We start from the raw sequence: 21,073 nt of genomic DNA, 5'->3' as shown, positions 1-21,073 counted from the left end.
AAATTTTACCTATTGAATCAAGCTTGCTGATTTGCAGATTGTATTATTAAAATCCCCTTCCATCTTGGCTCATAAATTGTCTGCTTGATTTGTCAAATTCTCAAGAGGTGAACTGATGATCCTCCCATCATCATAATTTGGGGAGTTCTTGTGTTGCCAAGTGCTCTGCCTTTCTAGGACTCCTGCTTTATTCTTTGGAGCCCAAAAGTTCACAACTGTTATACCTTTTTTGGTGGAGTAAAACTTACATGATGTCTCTTTTTGTTGTACCTACCATTTTTGGCCATTATTCTTGATTTGATATGCATATTCCTACTCTAATTCCTGTTATTTACACATCCCTGGCCTGTCTTTGCCCATCCCTTCTTTAGGAATCTATTCCGCATTCAGTGTGATAAAGGGATGCTTCCTGGTTAAAAAAAAAAAAAAGAAAAAAAGCATGTTTAAAACTCATTGCTTACCACTGTTTCTTTCATCCTTCATTTCCCCTTATCTTGAGATTTTTTGCTCTAATTTAACCCTCAGTATGTAGGAGTATTTCTTTGAGTAATTTACACCTGATACATCAGTGCTTTTCTTTTGCTTTCATTTATAAATGATAATTTGGTTCTATTTAGAATTCTTGGATCACATCCCTTTTCCTCAAAAGTCTGTAAATCTTGGCCCGTTGACTTGTAGCTTCCAATATGGCAGGGGAAAAATCCTGTGATGATCTATCTCCTAATTTTATACACATGCTCTTTCATATTACAAATTTATAAGAGGTATTCTTTCTCTTTGCAGTGTAGAAATTTCTCTAGAATATGTCCAGATATGTGCCTTTTAAAAAGGAATTCTGACTGAATCCAGTAGAACACAGTCTGAAGATTTGCTTCCTTTTTCTGCTTGGCCACGTGTCCCTAATTTATTTCTGGTAAATTTTTCCCTCCTTCTCTCCTCCCGGCAGCCCAACTCTCACAGGTCAGGTCTCTGATGAGCCCCGGGTGATGCTGGAGCGCTGGTCCAGGGACCACACAAGGAGGGAAATGGGGGGCCCAGGACTTTCCTCCAAGTGTGGGTGGAGATATGAGGTCAGGGCATCCCCGTCCCAGGCATGGCACCTCCTGCCCTTGTGGGTCATGAAGAAGGTCACACAGCTCCCGAGCAGCAGCAGTGGTGGCCCCTGTGCAGCCTCTTCCCATCTCCCTGCCTGTGAGCATGGGCACTGCTCTCTGGAAGGTCCCAGATGCTCTGTCCACAGCACTTCCTGTTTTCCCTGGCCAGACATTTGGGTGGATGCAAACCAGTGCCAGCGTGCTGCTTGCAGCGTGCAGACACTATCCAGATGCCTGCCCTCCTCACATGGACAGGGGACCAGAACATGGGGGATGGTGGCCATCTCATCCTCTCTGGGAACCTCCTTCTGATCTGTTCCCTTTGTAGAGGAGGACAAGTTTAGGGGGCATTTCATTCCTGGGGGTGGGGGAGTGGCAGCAGGGTGAGTGTGACTTCCAAGGCCCCTAGCAGAGGAGCTCACTGAAGGCTGTACGCACTGTCCCCATGACCTGGGTGGCAGACACCATCCTAAAGGCTGCAGAAAAACAGTTCTTGCTCTCAGAGCTCCGCTCCCACTTTGACAGTCTCATCAGATCACAAGCACAGGGAAGCAGGTTATCCTCCTACCACACCTGACAGGTGAGGAGCAGAGCCCGGCCGTCCTGCTGTCCTCCTCATCTGGCTCAGGCTGGCTGCTCTGCCTGTCACTCATGTTTGGGGTCTGCCTCCTAACAACAGCCTTGCAGCCTCTCAGCATCAGGGGTCGAAGCCCGGCTCCCCTCTTCCCGCTCTCTGCGGTCCACACACAGGGGCATGGCTGTGCCAGCACCAAGTGCAGGTACTGGCTGGTTAGTGACCGTTAGGACATCTCCTTTGCTTTGTCTCCTCAGACATCTCCTTTCGGTCTGTGTCCCCAGCTGAGTCCCACAGCCCACCATCTGGGACCCTGGTTGTGGAAAGGGCCATGTGGACGTGGCTGTCACTGTGAGCAGCTGACAGATCGCATCCATTTGGCTTTACTCCGAGCCCAATTGTGGGAGATGCCCCTTGATCGAGGCCTGAGACCTGAATCCTGCTGCTACCAGCATGGGGACACCAGGAGAGACACGCCAGCAGGCTGCCTTCTCCGTGGAGGGTCCTCAAGTGGCCCTGTCCTGGGTGAACAATTTAGAGTTGGATGCTAAGAATTCAAACAGCCTGGTTTGGAGAGGAACACCTGGTTCCTTTGCACTCTTCCAGTAGCAGCACCAGCCAGTTTCCCTTCTGTCGTCTGATGGCAGGGCCAGCAAGGTGGGAGGAAAGGAGAGGGGTCGCAGCCAGAACCAGTGGTGCCCCCAGCCAGCTGAGTCTTTCTGCCTCCATCTTCACTCATGCTGGCCACTGTGTCTGCCTGCCTTTCCTCTCTCCTCACAGTGAGTTCAAATCCTCCTCCTCCCTCCAGCCTCCACCCAGGCTAAGATCTCCGTCCCCTAGGCAACACCGTTTGGTATTCAGCACATACTCCCTCCTGCCATTTTGTGTACAAGATGAACCTGGAGAGTCTCAAGACAAATTTACATATTGGTGTCTTGGAAGCTCACAAAGGAATCAGGACTTCTCAAGCCAGGCCACAGTTAGTAGCAAAATGAAACTAGAGCCTCCGAATCCTGCTATTTTTTCTTTGACTCCCTTGATTTGTGACTCATTGTCCCCACATGCAAGTGGGGATGCTGCAGGACCCCACTCTTGCCCCACTTTACTAAGGGATGTGCTCGTGTCTCTTCCAGTTCTGGCAGTGCAGTCGGTGGGTGGACGTGGTGGTGGACGACCGCCTGCCTCTTCTGTCCCAGGAGGACGGCCTGGAGTACCTCTTTGTGCGTCCTAGTAGACACCGCCATGAGTTCTGGCCCTGCCTGCTGGAGAAAGCCTATGCCAAGTAAGGACGGGCCCACCCCTCTGCCCAGCTGGCCCTGCCGCCAGCTTCTTGCCCTCACAGATGCCCCCATTAGCAGCCTGGGGGCTTCCAGCAGTTCTGGGGAACACAAGCAATGGCTCTCAAGCACCGGGCCCTTTGCCCTTGGGCTGGGCATCCTCAGGAACAATCGCTGTGTCCTAGGTTCAACCTTGTGGGCCTCAGCAGGCCCAGAGGCACAGAGCAGGAGTGGGCAGGGCAGGGGCAGCACAGAGCTGTGCTCTGATGACGACACCATTGCAAGTGTGGGGATGAGGGTGCAAATGAAATATAATATCATGATGAAAGTCTGATGAGAGAGAGCAAACAATCCTGCCTTTCTGATTCACAGAGAATCAAGCCAAGGCTTCATGGAGGAGGTGACATTTTGAGTAATTCTCACTCAAAATAGGTAGAATTTCAGCAAGGGCAGAGTGGATATACGGGAGCATCCCCAACTGTGGGAATGGTTCAAGCAAAGGCCTCGGGGTGGACAGTCCAAGCTGGGGTCAAGCAGTTTGGGGGCTGGCATGGCTGCTGTGAGATTGCATGTATGTGGGATTCAGGGGAGAAGTTCCCTGTTATTATCTGATCACAGCACCATGATTTAGGGACTGCCTTTGGTTTTGACAAGCTCAGATTTTATAAACACCCAGTTCACAGGTTTTATTTAGATGCTTCTGGTTGCTTTTATCCAGCGGATACTTACTGAGCGTTTAAACATACACGAGGCACTGCGCTTGGCAGGGGACAGAGGCTCTCAGACTGGCTCTTGTGGGCGTGTGCAGGGGCAGGTGTGCCCAGGTGTGTGCCTGTGTGTGGACACGTTGCTGTCATTTAGCCCTATGCAGGCTGTGAAGTGAGACCCAAGCTCCTCATAATCAGAGAAAGGCAAATAAAAGGGGCAACGACACATCCCTTTACTCCTATCAGACTGTGAGCGCTAGAAAGCTGGGAAAAGCCAGGCATTGTCGGGATGTGGGACCCGGGAGTCCTGAGGCATGTCGGCGCCGTTCAGAAAGGACAGGCTGAGAAGAGCCAGTGCAGTTATGGACAGGGCTCACCCCTTGCAGTGACACTTCTCGGTGTCAGTCCAAAGACGTCCTCAGCCACGGCCCTGAGGGTCATGTATGAAAATGCTCATTGCAGCTCCAGGGCTGGGGCATGGAGGGTGCATCGTGGGTGGGCAAGTAAGAATCAGGGGTGCCCTCTGCAGAGACCTCACAGCCGTCAGCAGCCACAGACAGAGTGACGCGGGGAGTGTGGACCATCCTCAGGGGCAGGTTGCTGAGCAAAGGGAGCAAAAATGCTGAAAACTAATTCTCAAGGTTGGTTATGTGGGTGGAAACTCCATGCGCTTCATGAGCATCTTACAGGAACAGGTGCAAACAGAAAGGGGCGCCTTAGACACCCTGAAGTGGTTGGCTGTGGATGCAGGGGAAGGAGCGTGGGGATAGCGGGGAATAAATACATAGATAAATTTAGGAAATGGAAAGGGGAGAAAATCATAAACAGCACCTTGTAATGATGATACTGTGGAAAGGGGGGAAAGGTGCACGTAGGAAAGAGCACATGGAATCAGACCAAAATTCAAGAGTGGGAATTCTAAGAAGGCCAGACCTCAGGGAGAGGGAAGCTGGAGAAGGTGTTTTTTCTTTTCTTTTTTTTTCTATCCCTGCTGGGGCTGGGGTGTCCTCTGCTTTTCTGTGTGGCCATTGACTTTGCCCCTGCCCCCAGGTAGCCTGGCCTGACTGCATCTCTCTCTGAGTCCCCTCACTTCAGAACTCTGGCTTCCTCTTCCCCTCATGATGCCACCTCACCCTCCAGCTGCTCTCCACGTACACCTTAGCTTCCGCTGCCTCTGCCCAATCCTCTGCTCATCATCTGATTCAAATTCCACAGTTATTAGTTGCACTGTTGGTCACCTGTGGGTCAGATCCCCACCGATTCTGTCCACTCTGTGGAGGTCAAGGGCTCTATGCATGGTTGCCTGGGGCTGCTGCTCTGTCCAAGTGATGTGGAGGGACACAGGGGCTGCGTGGGAGGCAAACACTGTGAGCAGCTCTCAGAGCCAGGCATGCAATGCCAACAGGTGAAAGGACAGAAAAGCCACGGAAGCAGCCAGAAGCTGAGGTCAACAAACCTGGAGGAGAAAGGAGAAGCTGCCATGTGCACTGCCATGGGACAGAAAGCCGAGGACCAAGGATTGGCAGCAGCCTGTCCCTAATGCCACTGTCCTCGGGAGAAAGAACCGCCTTGCTGACACCTCAATTTTGACTTCACTTTGCCTCAACACTATGAGGCAATATATTCCCTTGCTGAAGTCGTGCCCTCGTATGGATTTTGCTTTAGTGGCTGAGAAACTGAAACATGAGCTTGTGGAAAATCAAGAGTAGGGTATTTAGGTCCACATGGGCATAATTATGTTCAAAGGGGGGCTTTGCAGTTGATTAAGGAAGGGACCCAGGGATGAGGGTCGAGTGCCAGCCACAACCCTCAGTCAGACTCGGGGAGCCCCAGGAGGACAAGCCTTAGAACCAGCTCCACATCCACACTGAGGTAGACCAGTCACCTGGTGGTTTCTGTAGAATTGCCCCTTGGCTTTATTTAACAAAACACTTTCTAAGCCAGCCGAGCATCAGTGCCTGGGATTGTGTCCTGCTGACAGGGGCTGCTTGATACATCTCTGCGGAAGTGAATTTATTAGGTTGGTGCAAAAGGAATTGCCATTTCAGACATGAATTGTAAATCATTATAACTAGGCTCAAGCACATCTTTATTAATCAAAATAGAAACCATTATAATCAACACATTTTTACTAATGAGAAGTAAGTTTGTTTATTCCTTTAGCATAAAAATCTGGGTTTAGAGATTCAGCAAACTCTTGGATAGCATTTTAAGCATCCTGCGGGTGGTAGAAGCGTTTTCCCTGCAAAAAGTTGTCAAGGTTCTTGAAGAAGTGATAGTCAGTTGGCGAGAGGTCAAGTGAATATGGCGTTTGAGGCAAAACTTCGTAGCCCAATTCATTCAAATTTGAAGCATTGGTTGAGTGATGTGTGGTGGGTGTTCTGGAGAGTTGGGCCCTTTCTGTTAACCAATGACAGCTGCAGGCATTGCAGGTTTTGGTGCGTCCCATCGATTTGCTGAGCATAGTTCTCAGATGTAATGGTTTCATCAGGATTCAGAAAGCTGTAGTGGATTAGACCAGAAACAGACCACCAAACAATGACCATGACCTTTTTTTGGTACAAGTTTGGCTTTTGGAAGTGCTTTGGAGCGTCTTCGCAGTCCAACTAGTGAGCTGGTCATCGCCAGTTTGTCATGTAAAGTCCGCTTTTTGTTGCCGTCACAATCTAATCGAGAAATGGTTCATGGTTGTGTAAAATAAGAGAAGATGACACTTCAAAACAATTTTATTAATTTTTGGTCAGCTCATGAAGTTCCCACTTATCAAGCTTTTTCACCTTTCCAATTGGCTTCAAATACTGAACAACCTTAGAATGGTTGATGGTGAGTTCTTTGGCAACTTCTCATTATAAGAGGATCAGCTTCTATGATTGCTCTCAATTGGTTGTAGTCAACTTCTGATGTCTGGCCATTACTCTCCTCATCTTCAAGGCTCTTGTCTCCTTTGCAAAACTTCTTGAACCACCATTGCACTATACGTTTGTTAGCAGTTCCTGGACCAAATGTGTTGTTGATATTGTGAGTTATCTCTGCTGCTTTGCAAACCATTTTGAACTCAAATAAGAAAATCCTCAAATTTGCTTTTTGTCTAATATCATTACCATAGTCTAAAACAAATATTTATAAATATAAAATAAAATGCCAGTAATAAGTCAATAACAAAAAGAACATACAGCAAGAAATGCACATTAAATGAAGTATAACATAAACACATTTATTAAACAATGTATGCCAATATCCCACAGCAAAATCCTAGTAGGTGACAAGGGGAGCATCAGAGGAAGGGGAAGTCGGGTAGGAAGGTCAGGCATTTCTCAGAATGAGCGCAGAGGAAGAAATTCTAGGGGAGGTGGGCAAGAGGGTGCTTTGGAGAACAGGAGTGAGGGTTTTAAGTGGTTTGCATTTGGGGTGTCCTTAGGTAAGACTCTTCTTTATCTAAGTTACCTTCTGTAACATCCACATAGCTCCCCAGTGATTTGGGGGTGAGAGGATGAATTCGGGGCATTGACCAGGATCTAAATCCTGGAGCAAGCTTTGAACAGAGTGAGAGCCTCAGACTGGTGAGGCCTCAGCCTGGCACTTGGAGGCCAAATAGGGTCTTGCTTATCTTTGAACATTCAGGACCTGGGATACAGTATTTAAACTATTGTTAGACTGAGAAGCAATTATAAAACCATCATAATAATGTCTAGTAATCATCAGGCGCTTGCATGGGCCAGTCACAACTCCGAGAGGTGAAGTAAGCCATGCAAGATCAAGCAGCCACATGGTAAGGTTGGGATTCCACCCCAGCCTCTGCACGTAGCCACTACCCAGCACTCCCACTGCCACTGCTACACAGGGGGCTGTTCAGGCCTGGAGACAGGGCAGGAGAGTGGGTGAGACAGCATCAGCTCCCCAGACTGGCAATATCTTGTCAGAATCTCCAACCACATCAGTGGTCAGGCCATCCTCCACCTGGGAAATATGAAGAAGCTTAAGACTCATCCTTCCAGAAGAGTCCCTAAAAGCACCCTGAGGGCTAATCCAACTTTCCTCTCACAGGCTGCATGGATCCTACTCCCACCTGCACTTGGGCTACCTCCCTGATGCTCTGGTGGACCTCACGGGAGGCGTGGTCACCCACATGGACGAGAACACATATCCTTCCAACCTGGTGATGGTGGTGAAGATGGCGGCCAGTGCAGGCTCCCTGATGGCCTGTACCACTCCACGGGGGGTGAGTGCCAAGCCCCCTGCCCAGGAGAAGGCGAGGAATGGCCTGGCACTGGTGAGAACCACTCCTCACCCAGGTGGGCTAGGTCAGCGGCCCATCCAGCAAGTGAGGCTAAAGGCAGAGAGGCCAAGACTGGGCAGTCAGAAGAGAACCCGGCTCAGAGAGACAGAGTGAAATGCCTGGACCTCACAGTGAGAGGCAGAGCAGGGGTCCAGATGTCACCATCTGCTCCAGTGTGACCGGGGCCTTTACCTTCCAACTGGAGAAGGCAGCTGCGGCTCCCACTGCAGGTCACCCCCTGCACTTGCTTTAAGTTAACAATGAGCCCCCAGGTCCTCTGATTCTCACTGGCTCTAATGGCAGCACCCAAGGGACAGCAGTGTTACATTTCAGGAAACTTGGGTGATCCTCTAAATTATTTGAGTCTGGCTCCCTACCCACAGGAACATTTCCTTCCCTCGTTAAATACATGGGCTTTGAGTCCCACCTCCACACTGTAAAATGCACTGGGAAACTAAGGTGCACTTTAAACCCCAATTTCTCATAGCACGGGGTGGGAGGGGGAGGCCTTGGTGGCTCCTGCCAAAGACTCATAGACACTCCTCGTGCTGTGCCTCAGTGATAAGTGATTAGGAGCAAGCAGCCCAGAGCTCCAGGACTCTGTGGGGATCAACCAGTAATGGGGGTTTCCTCAGGTGTGACATACCTGGCCTCAACCTCCAGTTGGCCACCAAGCTCTGGCTCTATAGAAAAGAGTTCCAGGGATGTGGGCCTTTCCAAAGTGAGCCAGTGGGACCAGTTTCATCCAGGCCCCCATCAGCTGCTAAATGAAACATATTATTCCCTGTCCCTGAAGAACATGCTGAAGTTCAATGCTTGGTCTGCTTTTCTCCTTTGAAGCCAACAGACAGGGACCAGGTGCTGGAGAATGGACTGGTAGCTGGTCATGCCTACACAGTGACTGGAGCTGAGCAGGTAAGGTCCCCCCATCTGGCCGTCTCTCCTGTGGTCTGACCCGGTATTCTTGACCACTAAGTGGGACCGAATCAAATGCTTCCAGAAGCTTACAAAGCCGAAGCGAGCATTGTCACCTGTCCCCCACCTTGGGGTCTGTATCCTCCTCCCCCAGGCACCCACCAGAGAGCTTGCTAGATAGGATGGAAAGAGTCAACCTGACTGAGGGATTACACCAAAAGGAGGACAAAGTGAGCAGCCTTTGACCCTGGGTGAAGTTTCGCCCTGAAAGGGGATTTATTCTTAAGGTACAAACTAAACCCCTATAACTGTGACACTCCAAGGTTTAGAGGCTTCCCCAGATAAAGTTCATTTCCCGCGCATGTCGGCAGGTGATGCAGGGCTGCTGGTGGCCCTGCCATCCTCCACCTGGGGCTTTCCTACGACAGCTGCTCTAGGAGCCCTCATGTCCCAGCAGGGGAAGGGAAGAAGCCAGGAGAGCACTGTGCATCCCCGAGAAGGTCAGATCACGTCCTCTACATCCCAGGAGTCAGGATGTAGTCACAGGGCCACCGAGGCACAAGGGAGGCTGGAAATACACTGCCGAGTGGGGCCCCCATGTGCCCACTGGAACGCTAGTCCCTGGGAGAGGGGGAGGACAGCTACTGGAGCACAGATGGCAATCAGCCCCCTTGATGCAAAAACTGACTTGTGGAGGACAGAAAGGCAGGTAATTACTGCATGCCGTCTATTTGGTGTGGGAAGCGCTGCTAGAGTCCTCGCTTCTCCATTCACAGGTGAAGAAGGGGGGCCTGGAGAGGAAGGGTCTTCCTCGGGGTACACAGCAGCTCAGTGCCTTGGCTGGGCCTGGACACACGTCTCCTCAGCTCCCATCTGCTTCTCGTGTAGCTGTGCCGTGACAGCACTTCCCGGTCCTGGGATGATTTCCTGCAAATGCTCCGTCTCCACTTTCCCACAACGCTTGAGGCCTAATAACACCTTCTAAGCGCTGAGAGCAGGTTCCACACTCCAGGGTACTAGTTTCACGGGTATTTCTGGGCCAAGGATTGGACTGTCAGGCTCCATTTCTGGCATGTGTTCTCTCTCGCTGACTCATACTTGTCCTCTCTCTACAAGCCATCCCCCCTGTCCCTTGACCCAAGGCCAATTGCACCATCATTTTGTGTTTTGAGTGAGTGTCCCAATCCACAAAGTGGGGACAATGTCTCCTGTCTCCTGCCAGGCTCTGTAAGGCAAACCAGCAGTGTGGCCATGTCTGGACAGGATGCTCCTCACAGCTCTCCTGACCTAGATGTGGACACACCTCTTATGTGCCCACTCTGATCAGGCAAGGCTGCAGGATTGCTGTGTTGACAAGACTCTGGGGGCATTGCATGTGGATTTGGGGGGAAAGAGAGCTCTGCTCAGTTAGCAATTACTGTGCTACGCATGGAATGAGGGAGCCGAGGGACCTGCGCTGTGGATCTGCCAGGCCTGAACAATTCCTTCTGGTATGTGGAGGGTTCGATGGCCTTTGTTTCTCCTGTGAACACAGGGAGAAGGGATTAGTGCACATGGAGGCCCAGAAAGCCAGTGGGGACCTCAGGCATCATGGCCTTGGCTCCACTCTGGTTTGAGCTTCTGATGATTCCACTCTGAAGCCCAAACGTGTGTGCCCCAGCACATACATTAAGTTGACTTTGTAACATGAGGACAGGATCCCTGGGGTGCTCTGGACAGGGCATGTCAGCCAGGCCAGGAGGGGAGCAAGACAAGTGTCTAAAGAGTAAGATCCACTACACAACTGGTGTTTCCAGATGTTTTTGGGAAATGCTCTTGTGGGAGAGTCACAATGTACATTTATCATTTTAAAGGCCTGAGGAGGTCTATATTAAAGATACATGTACAACCTGGCTTGAATCTAGCACTGTAGCATTGGCCATGGAAGCATTTTTCTAGGACTCAGAGGTAATGGCATATAGAGCTAGCATTCGAGGAAATACATCTGAAGGAACTCTGTTCTGGGGCTGATCACCTGGGCCGCCTCTTGCTCAGTGGTAGCCTTTCTGAGAGAGCTGACCCTAGTCTTGATCACTGTCGTAGGCAGGGGAATGAGACACGTGAGTCAGCCGACTGAGGATATGGTGGGACCTTGGCCTCTCAGGTAACCCCTCTCAGCTTGAGAAGCTTGGGAACTGAAATAGGGAAAGTGAAGTAATTTTCTCAAGGTCACAGAGCAAAGAGCGGAAGCAAAATTCTGAGCCCAGCCACTGTCAGTCAACAAAGAACATGCTCTTAATTGTGGAATTGGGAGTAGATAAAGGGCCCAGCCCATTCTTGGAAGTGGCTGCAACGTTGGCCTTGAATGTAACTCGTGTGATTACCAATGGGACACACGGCACAGTCATATGAAGGGTGAAGAGCCAAACTTGGGGGAGGACTCTTCTGCCAGAGAGAAGAGGTTAAAATGCTGAACCACAAGTGCTACTATTAAAGCAGCCCATAAATGCATGTGTTTTTAGCCTGTTCCTCCTCCCTCCAGACAGGACATAGACAGGAAGAGAAATGCAATTGGCATTTTTTGTTATGCACCTAGCTCTGCTGGCAGTGCCCCCCGGGGTGAGTGTTTCTCACATGCCTCACTTGGCCTTGTTCTCTGCCCCTTTGACTCATGGCTGCTCTTCTCCCCATGCCCAAAGGAGCCCCTGACCAGCCCTTAGGCTCTGGGGTGGCTCATAAGCTCTTGGGCCACCGGGAGCCCATTCCTTTTTTTAAAAAAAAAGACTTATTTTATTTATTTCTCTCCTTCACCACCCCCCCCCCCCCCCCCCGCTTTGTCTGCTCTCTTGTGTTCATTCCCAGTGTGTTCTTCTGTGTCCGCTTGCATTCTTGTCAGGCGCAGGCCACACCAGGAACCTGTGTCTCTTTTAGTTGCATCATCTTGTTGCATCAGCTCTCTGTGTGTGTGGTGCCACTCCGGGACAGGCTGTGCTTTTCACATGGGGTGCCTCTCCTTGCAGAGTACACTCCTTGCGTGTGAGGCACCCCTAAACAGGGGGCATCCCTGCATGGCATGGGCGAGCTCACCACACGGGCTTACATCCCTGCTCGCGTGTGCTCCATCAGCTGTCGCCGTCATGAGCACCTGCAGGCAAGGCCTGGCGTGAGCTGGGGTGGGGAGGAGCCTGGGAAATCCGGGTCTGTGGGAGCCTCCAGGCAGCGCTGAAAGCCGGAACACCTCCCACCGCAGCGCTGCCACAGAGCCGCGGACGAGGAAAGCAGGGACAGAACTGCAGCAAGCCCACCTCTTCAGCCTCGTGTGCGCCACCCCATACGGCAGTGCCTGTTGGGTTATATTCAAGGCCAAGGTCATGGCCTCACCCTAGGATGGGCTGGGCCTCAGAGCACCGCGACCCTTTATCTGTGCCCAGTTCCAAAATTAAGAGCATGCACTTTGCCAGCTGACAGCGTCCCGGCTCAGACGTCTGCCTCTGACACTTGCTGTGTGGCTTTGGGAAAGTTGCTTAACCTCTCTAATGCTCAGTTTTCTCATGCTTAGTATTCTGAGTTTTCTCATGCTTAGTATTCTGCTCAGCAAAGCAAGGATTATGTAAAGATCTACCTCAGAGGATTGAATCCTGTTACTAACATAAAGCACTGAGCCAGTGCCTGGCTCTGAGCCCTGCCCCATAGGGTTCTTCTCTGTGGGGTGAGCTCCCTTCAGGGCTTTCTGATGAGTCATCAGACAAGGTCAGCTCTTCCCTCCCTCTCCAGGCCTCCATCTACATCTACGCAGACAGTGTCAGCCCTGATCAGTATCACAACGACTCCCTCCACCAGACTTGCATTCCTCTCACAGGCTGAGGGCTCCTAGTTCCGGGAACACAGGCTGGAGGGGTTGTTGTTCACTCTGACCTTCTAACAGTCCTGCCCTCTGGCCCACCCAAGGCTCAGAAGGAGCCAACGTGCCACCCCTGTAGCAGGGACTGAGTGAGGAAGAGCTCCCAGGGAGGGAAGGAACGCCCCGGGGTCAGGGCGTCCCTGCTAAATCCTGGGCCTGGTGCAGAGCCAGGACACTCCAGCGAGGGCTAGCCTCGTATATCTACACTCCTTATGCGGATCTAGCCTCAGGTATCTGGACTCCAGTGCGGATCTAGCTCAAATCAGCCTCGTCCGCCTCCTGATCAGGACAGTGGTCGGGACTGCAGCACAGCCCCCCACGCGTGGCTAGAGGGAAACAGGCGATGTCTGTGGAAGGGAGATGCCGCCTGTGACAGGGCCTGGGGGAGGCTGGGGACCCATAAAGAGCTCTGACCTGCACCCCCGCAGCACCCCGCCATTTATCTGCTATTAAATCTCACCTGGGTCCTAGGAGGCCAGGGGTCCTGAACAATAAAGTTGCACCTGCCCTGTGAGAAGCTGAGCAGAATGAGAGGCCGTTTTCCCCTCTTCTCATTTCAAGTCTGCACATGCTGCAGAGTCATTGATTTTTTTTGTTTTTTTGGGTTTTTTTGGCTGCAGCCAAATAAGGTCAGAAGTTAAATTTGTCCTTGGAGGTCAAAAACGCCCTAATTCATATCCTTCCTTTCTGCTGACTTTTGCTGGGAGCACTGACAGTTTCCTTTTTTTTGTTCTTCCAGATCCAGTACAGGAGGGGCTGGGAAGACATTATCCGCCTGTGGAACCCCGGGGGGAAAACAGAATGGAGAGGGCGCTGGAGTGACGGGTATGGCATCTGAAAATGTCTCCTCCATCCTCCACGGGAGGGCCCTGGGTTCAGGGGACCCCCAAACCCCCCAGGGCCACCCTGCCTGCTGGGGATCTCACTGTGGGCTGGGCCAGGGCCTGCCTGAGGGGCTGGAGGTCCCTCTCACCCTCACACAATGCCATGCGCCAAGTCTCTTTTAGACACCTGCTGTGTACACTCTACTAAGTGCACTGAGCCAGGCACTGAGGGGCCCACGCAGGTGACAGGGGCAGTGTCTGCCCTTCAGAAGGTCACAGTCTAGAGCTGTGACCCCAGGAACCCAGAAAGAGTGAAAGGGGAGAAGCAGGGCAGGAGCCGATGGGGAGGACCCCCTGGCAGAGAGGGGGCAGGGAAGGAGCCTCCTCCCACAAAGGGCCTCCATGGCCCCTGCCCTGAGCACGTGGCACCAGGCTGGAAAAGGCCCCATTCCAGGGCCCTGGGCCATCATCTGGACGACCTTTAGCCTTGCTCCTCTGCCGTCGGGGCTCCCCCTGCACCTGTTCCCTGGACAGGGCCCTGCTCCCTTCAGGAACAAGGGGCTCCGGGCATCTCAGAAGACCCTGGAGGCATGTCACAGAGGCCTGCTATCCCCAGGGAGCTGGGAGGGCATTTTCTAGCTGCCAGGTAGACAGAGAACAGACCCTGGTTCCCGCCTCTTGCCCAGGGTGAATGGCCTGGAGATGGCAGCCCTGAGAGGGATGGAGAGGCAGCGACTGCTACTGCTAATCCCAGCATCCAGCAGGTCCCATTGCCAGCACAGTCCTCAGAGGGCCTGTGTGGATGGGTGGAAAGTGACAGCTGCCCCAGCAGTGCCCGGGGACAGGGGTGGGGGTGGGGAGGGATATGATGGAAAGAAATGCAGTGCATTCAGACAGACAGGAGGACAGGACCGAGCAGCAGGGAGAATCCTACAGTGAGGAGGGTGAGCTCTGCCAGGCAAGCGCAGACAGGACCTGCCAATGCCCAGCTGGGCTGTTGGGGGACAGCTTCTGACCCTCGGGGAGCCCCTGCCGCTGGTGTGTGTGTGCACAAGTGGGCACTTGGCAAGCGTGAGATGAATGCGTGATTGGGGCATGTTAGGAAAGGGAGGGAAGACGGAGGAGGGAGGAGTTTCTACTTCATGGTTTCCCAGGGCAAAAGAGTATTCACAGCAGAGAACATATAAGGTACCAAGTGTCAGGATTGCCCAGATGCTTCTATCAACAACCAACCAAATCTAACAGATGGGCCACTTTGAGAAAGGCCCACAAATTATGGTGGGAAGGGGACTTAAGTTTTAATGGCTACCTCGGTCTAGGTACATAACCTAGCATCTTATTTAATCCTCTTATCTTCTGAGGCAGGAATCACTACCCCTGTGTCATAGTTTGGCCCATTGAGGCTTAGCATAATTAGGGTACTCATCCAAGGTGACCCAGCTAGTAAAGGTGGAGATTGAATTCCATTTTATTGCACTTACTCTCCAGGTAGACTGTTCACCCTCCTGCCAGGGGAAACCCTCTCTCTACCCCTAAGAGAGGGGCATACAGCCCCTGGGGGTGGGGTGGTCTCCTTGCCAGAGAAGGCTGAACCCACTGCTGAGAGCACCTACCTAAAGCCTTCTTAGGGTTCCTCTCACCACACCCATGGGCTTTTTCTAGCCTGGATGGTCCTACCTTCTTCCACCTGACAGCCCCACATTAGAGCCACTCCCACAGCCAGCCCGGCCCCCACTGCTGAGCAGGGCTGACTTCTGACCATTTCACAGGCAGCGCCAGCTCCAGACCTCTTGCCAGTCTGGTCTCCCACTTTCAGGCTCTGCTTTCACTCGATTTTAAACACTCAGCACAGGGTACTCCCTATTAACACCCCTCAGTTATGGGGCTTTGGCCAGTGACCATCTCCAGGTGACCACAGTAACTTGAAGGGAAAGAATTCTCCCCTGAAAGGGCTAGAATTCTCAGAGATTTTGCCCCAAGCATCCGGATCTCTCCAGATCATCTGCTCCTTCCAGGAGTGAAGAAACTGTGTCCTAAAAGGTTTGAGCTAAATGGTGTTCAACCTACCCAGTCACTCCCAGGCTCGAGGGCAAGTCAGGGGGTAGTGGGTGGGGAGGGGTTTGGGATTATCTATATAAGGGCTGTAGAAAATAATTTATCCAGACATTGGTTTATTCAACAAATATATGGATTGAGACTCTACTGTTTGAAACACAGTGGTAGATCCTGCAGATACAGCAACTAATTAATTGAGCAAACAATTATTGCATGTCTCCTATGTGCCAAGGCATTGTACTAAATACCAGAGGATGTACTGGTGTCAAGGCTCATTGATCTCCTGGAACTTGGAGTCCAGGGAGGGATATCAACAAATAAATAAGCCATTGTAACCCAGTGGTAAGTGCTGAGGCAGGGGTGGTACAGGGCACTGTAGGGGCTCAAATAGGAGCTCCTACTCAGGCAGAGGGTTGGGTGGTAGCGGCACAAGAAGGCTTCCCAGGGGTAGTGATTTTTAGAAGGAAAGATGAGTAGGAGTTCACAGGTTACAGGACCTAGAGGGGGAGGTGTTCCAGGGGAGGCGCATTACAGTGAAGGCTGAGTGGGTAATGTCGGTGTTTTTAAAGAAATGAAAGAGTCATGGTTGCCAGAGTAGAGCATTGAAGGGCAGGAGTGTGGGCAAATGAGAAACTGAGGGAGTCTGAACTTCATCCTGGGAGCAAAAGGGCACCATGAATGTGTTGTGGGCCAAGGGATGAAATAATCAGATTTTCATTTGAGAAAGATCATTTTGAAGTCAATGTGGAGAAAGGACAGGCAAGTAGACAAGACTAGGTCAAGGAGGCTGGCTGGAAGTACAAAGGGGTGGTCTCAACCAGGGAAAGAGCAGTAGGGATGGAAATATGGAATGGCTTTTAAAGGAGTTTGTGAGGAAGGATCAATAATTGGTGATGGTTGGGAGGTGGGAGGTGCAGGAGGGAGAGCGAGCAGTCACATGGACTCCTCCTGTTCTCACTTGGGCAGGAGGAGGAGGAAGAGGTTGATTCTGAGGTCACTCTGGGATCCTGGTGGAAAGGACTAGAGCTCAGGAAAGAGTGTTGGGCTGGGGATGGAGGTTGGAATTCATCAGCTTATATGGAAGGATAGAATCCTGCCCCTAGGTGGAGTGACACTCTCCACTTGCACTTCAGTTGCTAATAGGGACTGTGCAAAAGTGGGCTCAGGTGGAGAAGATGGAAGGATCTGGACAACCTCACCTTATGGTCTGTCTCTCCATGCTCAGGTCTCAGGAGTGGCAGGAAACCCATGACCCACGAAGAAGCCAGCTCTATGAGAACAAGGAATATGGTGAATTTTGGTATTGATTCCTTTTTTAAAATTATGATTTAAATCTTTATTTCCCAGACCCACAATCTCTACCCCATTCCCTAACCTTTTATGAGGATGCCGATTGGCTTCACAGAAAACTGTTTGAAAGGAGACTATTTCGTCTACAAAAACAGAAAATTTTGAATGGGAAGTTATTTTTTTGTTCCTCTCCATGTGAAAAGTATTTCAGTTCTGAAATAATGGAATTTCCAGGGCAGGTTAATTGTAAAAGGGAACATTGGGACCAAAGCTTTGAAATTGACAGCTTCCCGGACACTAGGCTGCATGGTTTTCCTACCTGTATCTTTGATACTGTCTGGTTGGGACCCTGGCAAAAGGACTAGGGGAAGGTGATTTTCCCAGCATGTAGGACCCACAGCAGAGAGAGATGGGTGGTTATCCTGCTGGCCATGCGAGGGCTGCCAATTTCATCAGTGGGTCCGAGGGAGACGGTGGTTGATGATAAAGTCCTCACCAGGGGAAGTGCAGAACCCAGGATTTGATTCTGTTCTTGTCTCCCAGCCACTGGAGGGGGCATGAGGAAGTAAAAGGGCACTTAATGGTGAATGATCCAGAATGAGGCTTTGGTGGTCAGGTAGGACAATGAGGAGTCAATGAATACTTTAGTTGAAAGACAAGTAATGGAAGGCAACTCACCTCACCCTCACCCCAAGCGAAACTAAAGGTCATTTAGTGATGTGTGTTTGTTTTTAAAAGGATGTCATGTCAAGATTTCCGAGAGAATTTCTCCCGTCTATATATATGTAACCAAATCCCAATCAGCCTGCAACACGGAAATACATTCCATGAAAGCTGGTCTCAACTGACGATGTTTAAGAACCAAGGTATTCCGGGAAACACTGCAGGTGGGAGTGACCTGGGAGTTATTCTGCCAGCCTGAGTCCTGCCACCGCTTTAGTTCCCACTGGCTTCATGATTCTGGACTATTAGCCTAAAGATGAAAGGAAGGGAATTGTCAGCTGAAAGGGGCAGCTACTACTACTCCAAGGATAATATTGCTGGGAAGAAAGGGGGCGGGGAGGTAGGAGAATCTCAAATGTGTCTCTCCTGAATCTTCATAGTCCACCATTGTCCTGCTATTAAACTCCAGCCACTTCCCAGAAGTAGAGCAGGTTCACCTGCCTTCAGGTGTGTCCAGGACGGTCATGGACCTGTAGGGTGAGCATTGGAAAAATCAAACCTAAGCCCTTGTCTTTGCATGTACAGCCCGGGGCCTCTGGGATCTTGCTAGTCTCTCTCTCCTTGGCCTTCCAAACTGTGAGCACTGGAATCCATGGCCCCGTCAGCTCCCTGAGACCACAGAGCCCGTCCAAGCAACAGGGAAAATGTCCCCACTCTGTCCTGGTGGGAGGGACCTGCAGCAGCATACTGTGACCCCAAGGCACGCATGCTTCACAGCCTGTCTTTGGACTCCCCATGATGAGTCATGTTGATTTTGACCTTGGGAGAGTCCTATATGCCCCCTGCCCTTTACACACTTGTGACATTGACCAATGGAGCAGCTCCCTATGAAGATGACTCTGGTGTGTTTACAAACACCCCGAAAATAGAGGCTGAGTGTGGGCCAGTGTGTTGTATGTGTTTGTGTGTGTGTGTGTGTATTTATCCCTAGACATTTGCATGCACCCTCCAGGGCACCCACCTGCTCAAAGGACTCCATATCTCAGAGCATGACCTTCTTGCCATGTCCTGTCTGCTATGGCAGGCTCTGAGGACCTGCCACATTCTTGTGGGCAGGAGCTTTGCTGGTCACCTACCTAATTTCCACTTGTCTGACTGTGAGCCCAAGCCCTCTTCCCTGGATACGATGCACATAAGTGAACTTACCAAATTCTACACCGTGCCATTCTTAGTAATTCCTCACAAAGGCCAGGAAGAAGAACCAGCAGTGAGCACTGCTGTGCACTGCTAAGTGTACTTTAATGCATCCTCTTAGTCAATTCCACAAAAGTCCCTTGGCCAGGGTGGTCCTCTGTGTCACCCCTTGCCCCTCAGAGCTTCCCAGTGGCGACCTGAATGTTTGGTTTGTGTGCATTCACCCCTAGCTTGACTTGTCTTCACTCTTTTGTGTGTTTGGTTTCCACATCAGTTCTTGGCTTGCTCAGCCTCAGCATCATGCTTGGGTAGAAGAGCTATGAATTGGCATCTCTGCCTAGTTTCCTCCATCTCTCTTGGTGCTTGGGAGGTGGACGTTCATTTCGAGGCTCTGAGGGCTACTGCTAAGGCATAAGCTCTTACTAACAGGGTGACCCTGAAGGTCACTTGTTATAAAAATAGCCCTTGACTCCGCAGTTTAAGAAACAGTTTCACCAAAAGGAGAACATGCTTCCCTCCCTGATTTGACTGAGGCTTAGAACTAGAGGCTAAGACCACCACTCGTGAATGTGGGAATGGAACCCAGGCCTCAGGTGTCCGAGCTGGAGTGTCGTCCACCACCCACGGGCTCTCTGACCTGGACACGGCCCCCGGAGGAGTCAGGGCTGCCGAGCTCTAGGAGCTGCTCTCTCTCTGCAGAAGGCCCTTGGAGGGACCATCCGCACTTCTCAGTGCCAGAGGGCACGGAAGGCATCAATGCTGTTGTGTCTGTCACCATGAGGCCACAGAGTCTGAGGGTAGAAGAGGAGGAGCTTCCACTGACCTTCCACCTCGAGGTAACGGCTCCTGCTGTGGCTCACCCTGTGGTGATGTCTGTGGCCACCTGGGGCCAGGCGGACAGCCAGCGAGATCCACAGCCAGGGCTCCAGCTCCCCTCTGCACAGGCAGGGCTGCTGTGTAGCCTGCTCTGTGGGAGGGTCCTGGCAGTGGCTGTGGTCAGCTCTCATGAGGAGGCTTCCAGCCCTGAGCACTTCACAGGCACCAGCACACTCGCAGGCGTCACTGCCTTGACAACACTGCCATCCCCACTTTTGTACCTGTCGAGCTCAGAGAGCAAGAAGGACCTGCCCCAGATGTAGGGAGGAGGTGGAGGAGGTGGGGGAGGTGGGGGAGGTGGAGGAGGTGGGGGAGGGACCCACCCCAGCACCTCTGGCCCCACGTCCAGGGCTCTTGGCAGGGCTGAGGCACTTGTCTTCGGTGGTGCTCATGGTTCTAAGAAAAGCAAAATTCTGGCTGGGGAGGAAGGCGAGCCCTGTGGGTTCTGCTCCCCCCGAGCATATTGCTACTCCTCAGTTTCCTGAAATCAATGGAAAAGAAACCGCTAAGATTTTGCTTAATACTCTTAAGGCACTTCAAAACTGCCAAGGCTATCAAACATCTCCTAAGGACACAGCAGTGGACAATTTTCATTTTCATCACCACCTGGCACCTCAACACCATTCCCATTTGAGGGGTTCTTTGGTGAGAGGTAGCCAGAGAGCCCACACGTTCCATTCCCTAACCCTAGGGTGTAAAGATGTAGACTTGCGACCCACACTTGGCCAATTAGAGGCTCTCCCATCACACCCCACCTCTTCTCGCCCCACACCTGCTCTCAGGCACTGGGGGCTTTGATTCTTAAGGAGTAACTGAGGAGGGGGCCGCCGAGGAATTCTCAGCGAAATTAGAGCCCAGTGACAGCCATGCAGGCAGCTACCACAGGGTGTCCAGCCGGGTGGCTGCCTTGTTGGGTTCCTGCCAGTTGAGAGACAGGCTCCTTGGGGGCCACAGCAGGCTGTGGGAAGGGCCAGGCCTTGGGCGGTGTTGGTGGGTGCAGTCTACATCCAGCTTGTCCTGGCCACTGTGCTCCATTCCTGACCTGCAAGCCCTGCTCTGCCTCTTGTCAGCCCAAAGGGGGAGGAAGGGCAGCAGGGAGCGTACAGGGCTGCACATGAAGACGCAGGGAAGGGAACCATTCCATCCTCACCCCAAGGTCCTCCCACTGCCAGGCACTCTCTACTGCCCTTCCAGAACTCCTGGCCCACAGAGATGTCTCCCTGGGGGAATCAGGTGGTCCACACACATGGGTGGGGACAAGGAGCACCAGTGAAATATGGTGCCTGGAAGAGGGACAGCAGTGCAGGAAGGCAGCTGTGCCATCCCTGCCTCCACTGGTCAGCTGCTGAGCCTCTACTTGGCCCATCAAGTGGAGGTCAGTGCATCACAAACAAGTGCTGGCAAACCATGGAGCCAAAACAGTGCTGCATCCTCGTTGCTTCCTTCTG

At 51.7% G+C, this 21,073-nt stretch overlaps 1 protein-coding gene across 1 annotated transcript in view; it reads left to right on the top strand.

Moving 5' to 3' along the window:
- Positions 1-21,073, top strand: part of LOC101431607 (calpain-13-like) — a 52,948-nt gene that overhangs the window by 18,239 nt on the left and 13,636 nt on the right. Inside the window, exons 4-11 of the mRNA XM_058278206.2 lie at positions 2,802-2,950; positions 7,697-7,871; positions 8,769-8,843; positions 13,463-13,548; positions 16,828-16,902; positions 17,631-17,758; positions 19,449-19,585; positions 19,694-19,884. Of these exons, the coding sequence (XP_058134189.1) occupies positions 2,802-2,950; positions 7,697-7,871; positions 8,769-8,843; positions 13,463-13,548; positions 16,828-16,902; positions 17,631-17,758; positions 19,449-19,585; positions 19,694-19,884 (1,016 nt within the window). The remainder of the gene's footprint in view (positions 1-2,801; positions 2,951-7,696; positions 7,872-8,768; positions 8,844-13,462; positions 13,549-16,827; positions 16,903-17,630; positions 17,759-19,448; positions 19,586-19,693; positions 19,885-21,073) is intronic.

Source organism: Dasypus novemcinctus, chromosome 17 (genome assembly GCF_030445035.2).
Source record: "Dasypus novemcinctus isolate mDasNov1 chromosome 17, mDasNov1.1.hap2, whole genome shotgun sequence".
Classification (NCBI taxonomy): Eukaryota; Metazoa; Chordata; class Mammalia; order Cingulata; family Dasypodidae; genus Dasypus; species Dasypus novemcinctus.
This window is presented reverse-complemented; position numbering and strand designations above follow the sequence as displayed.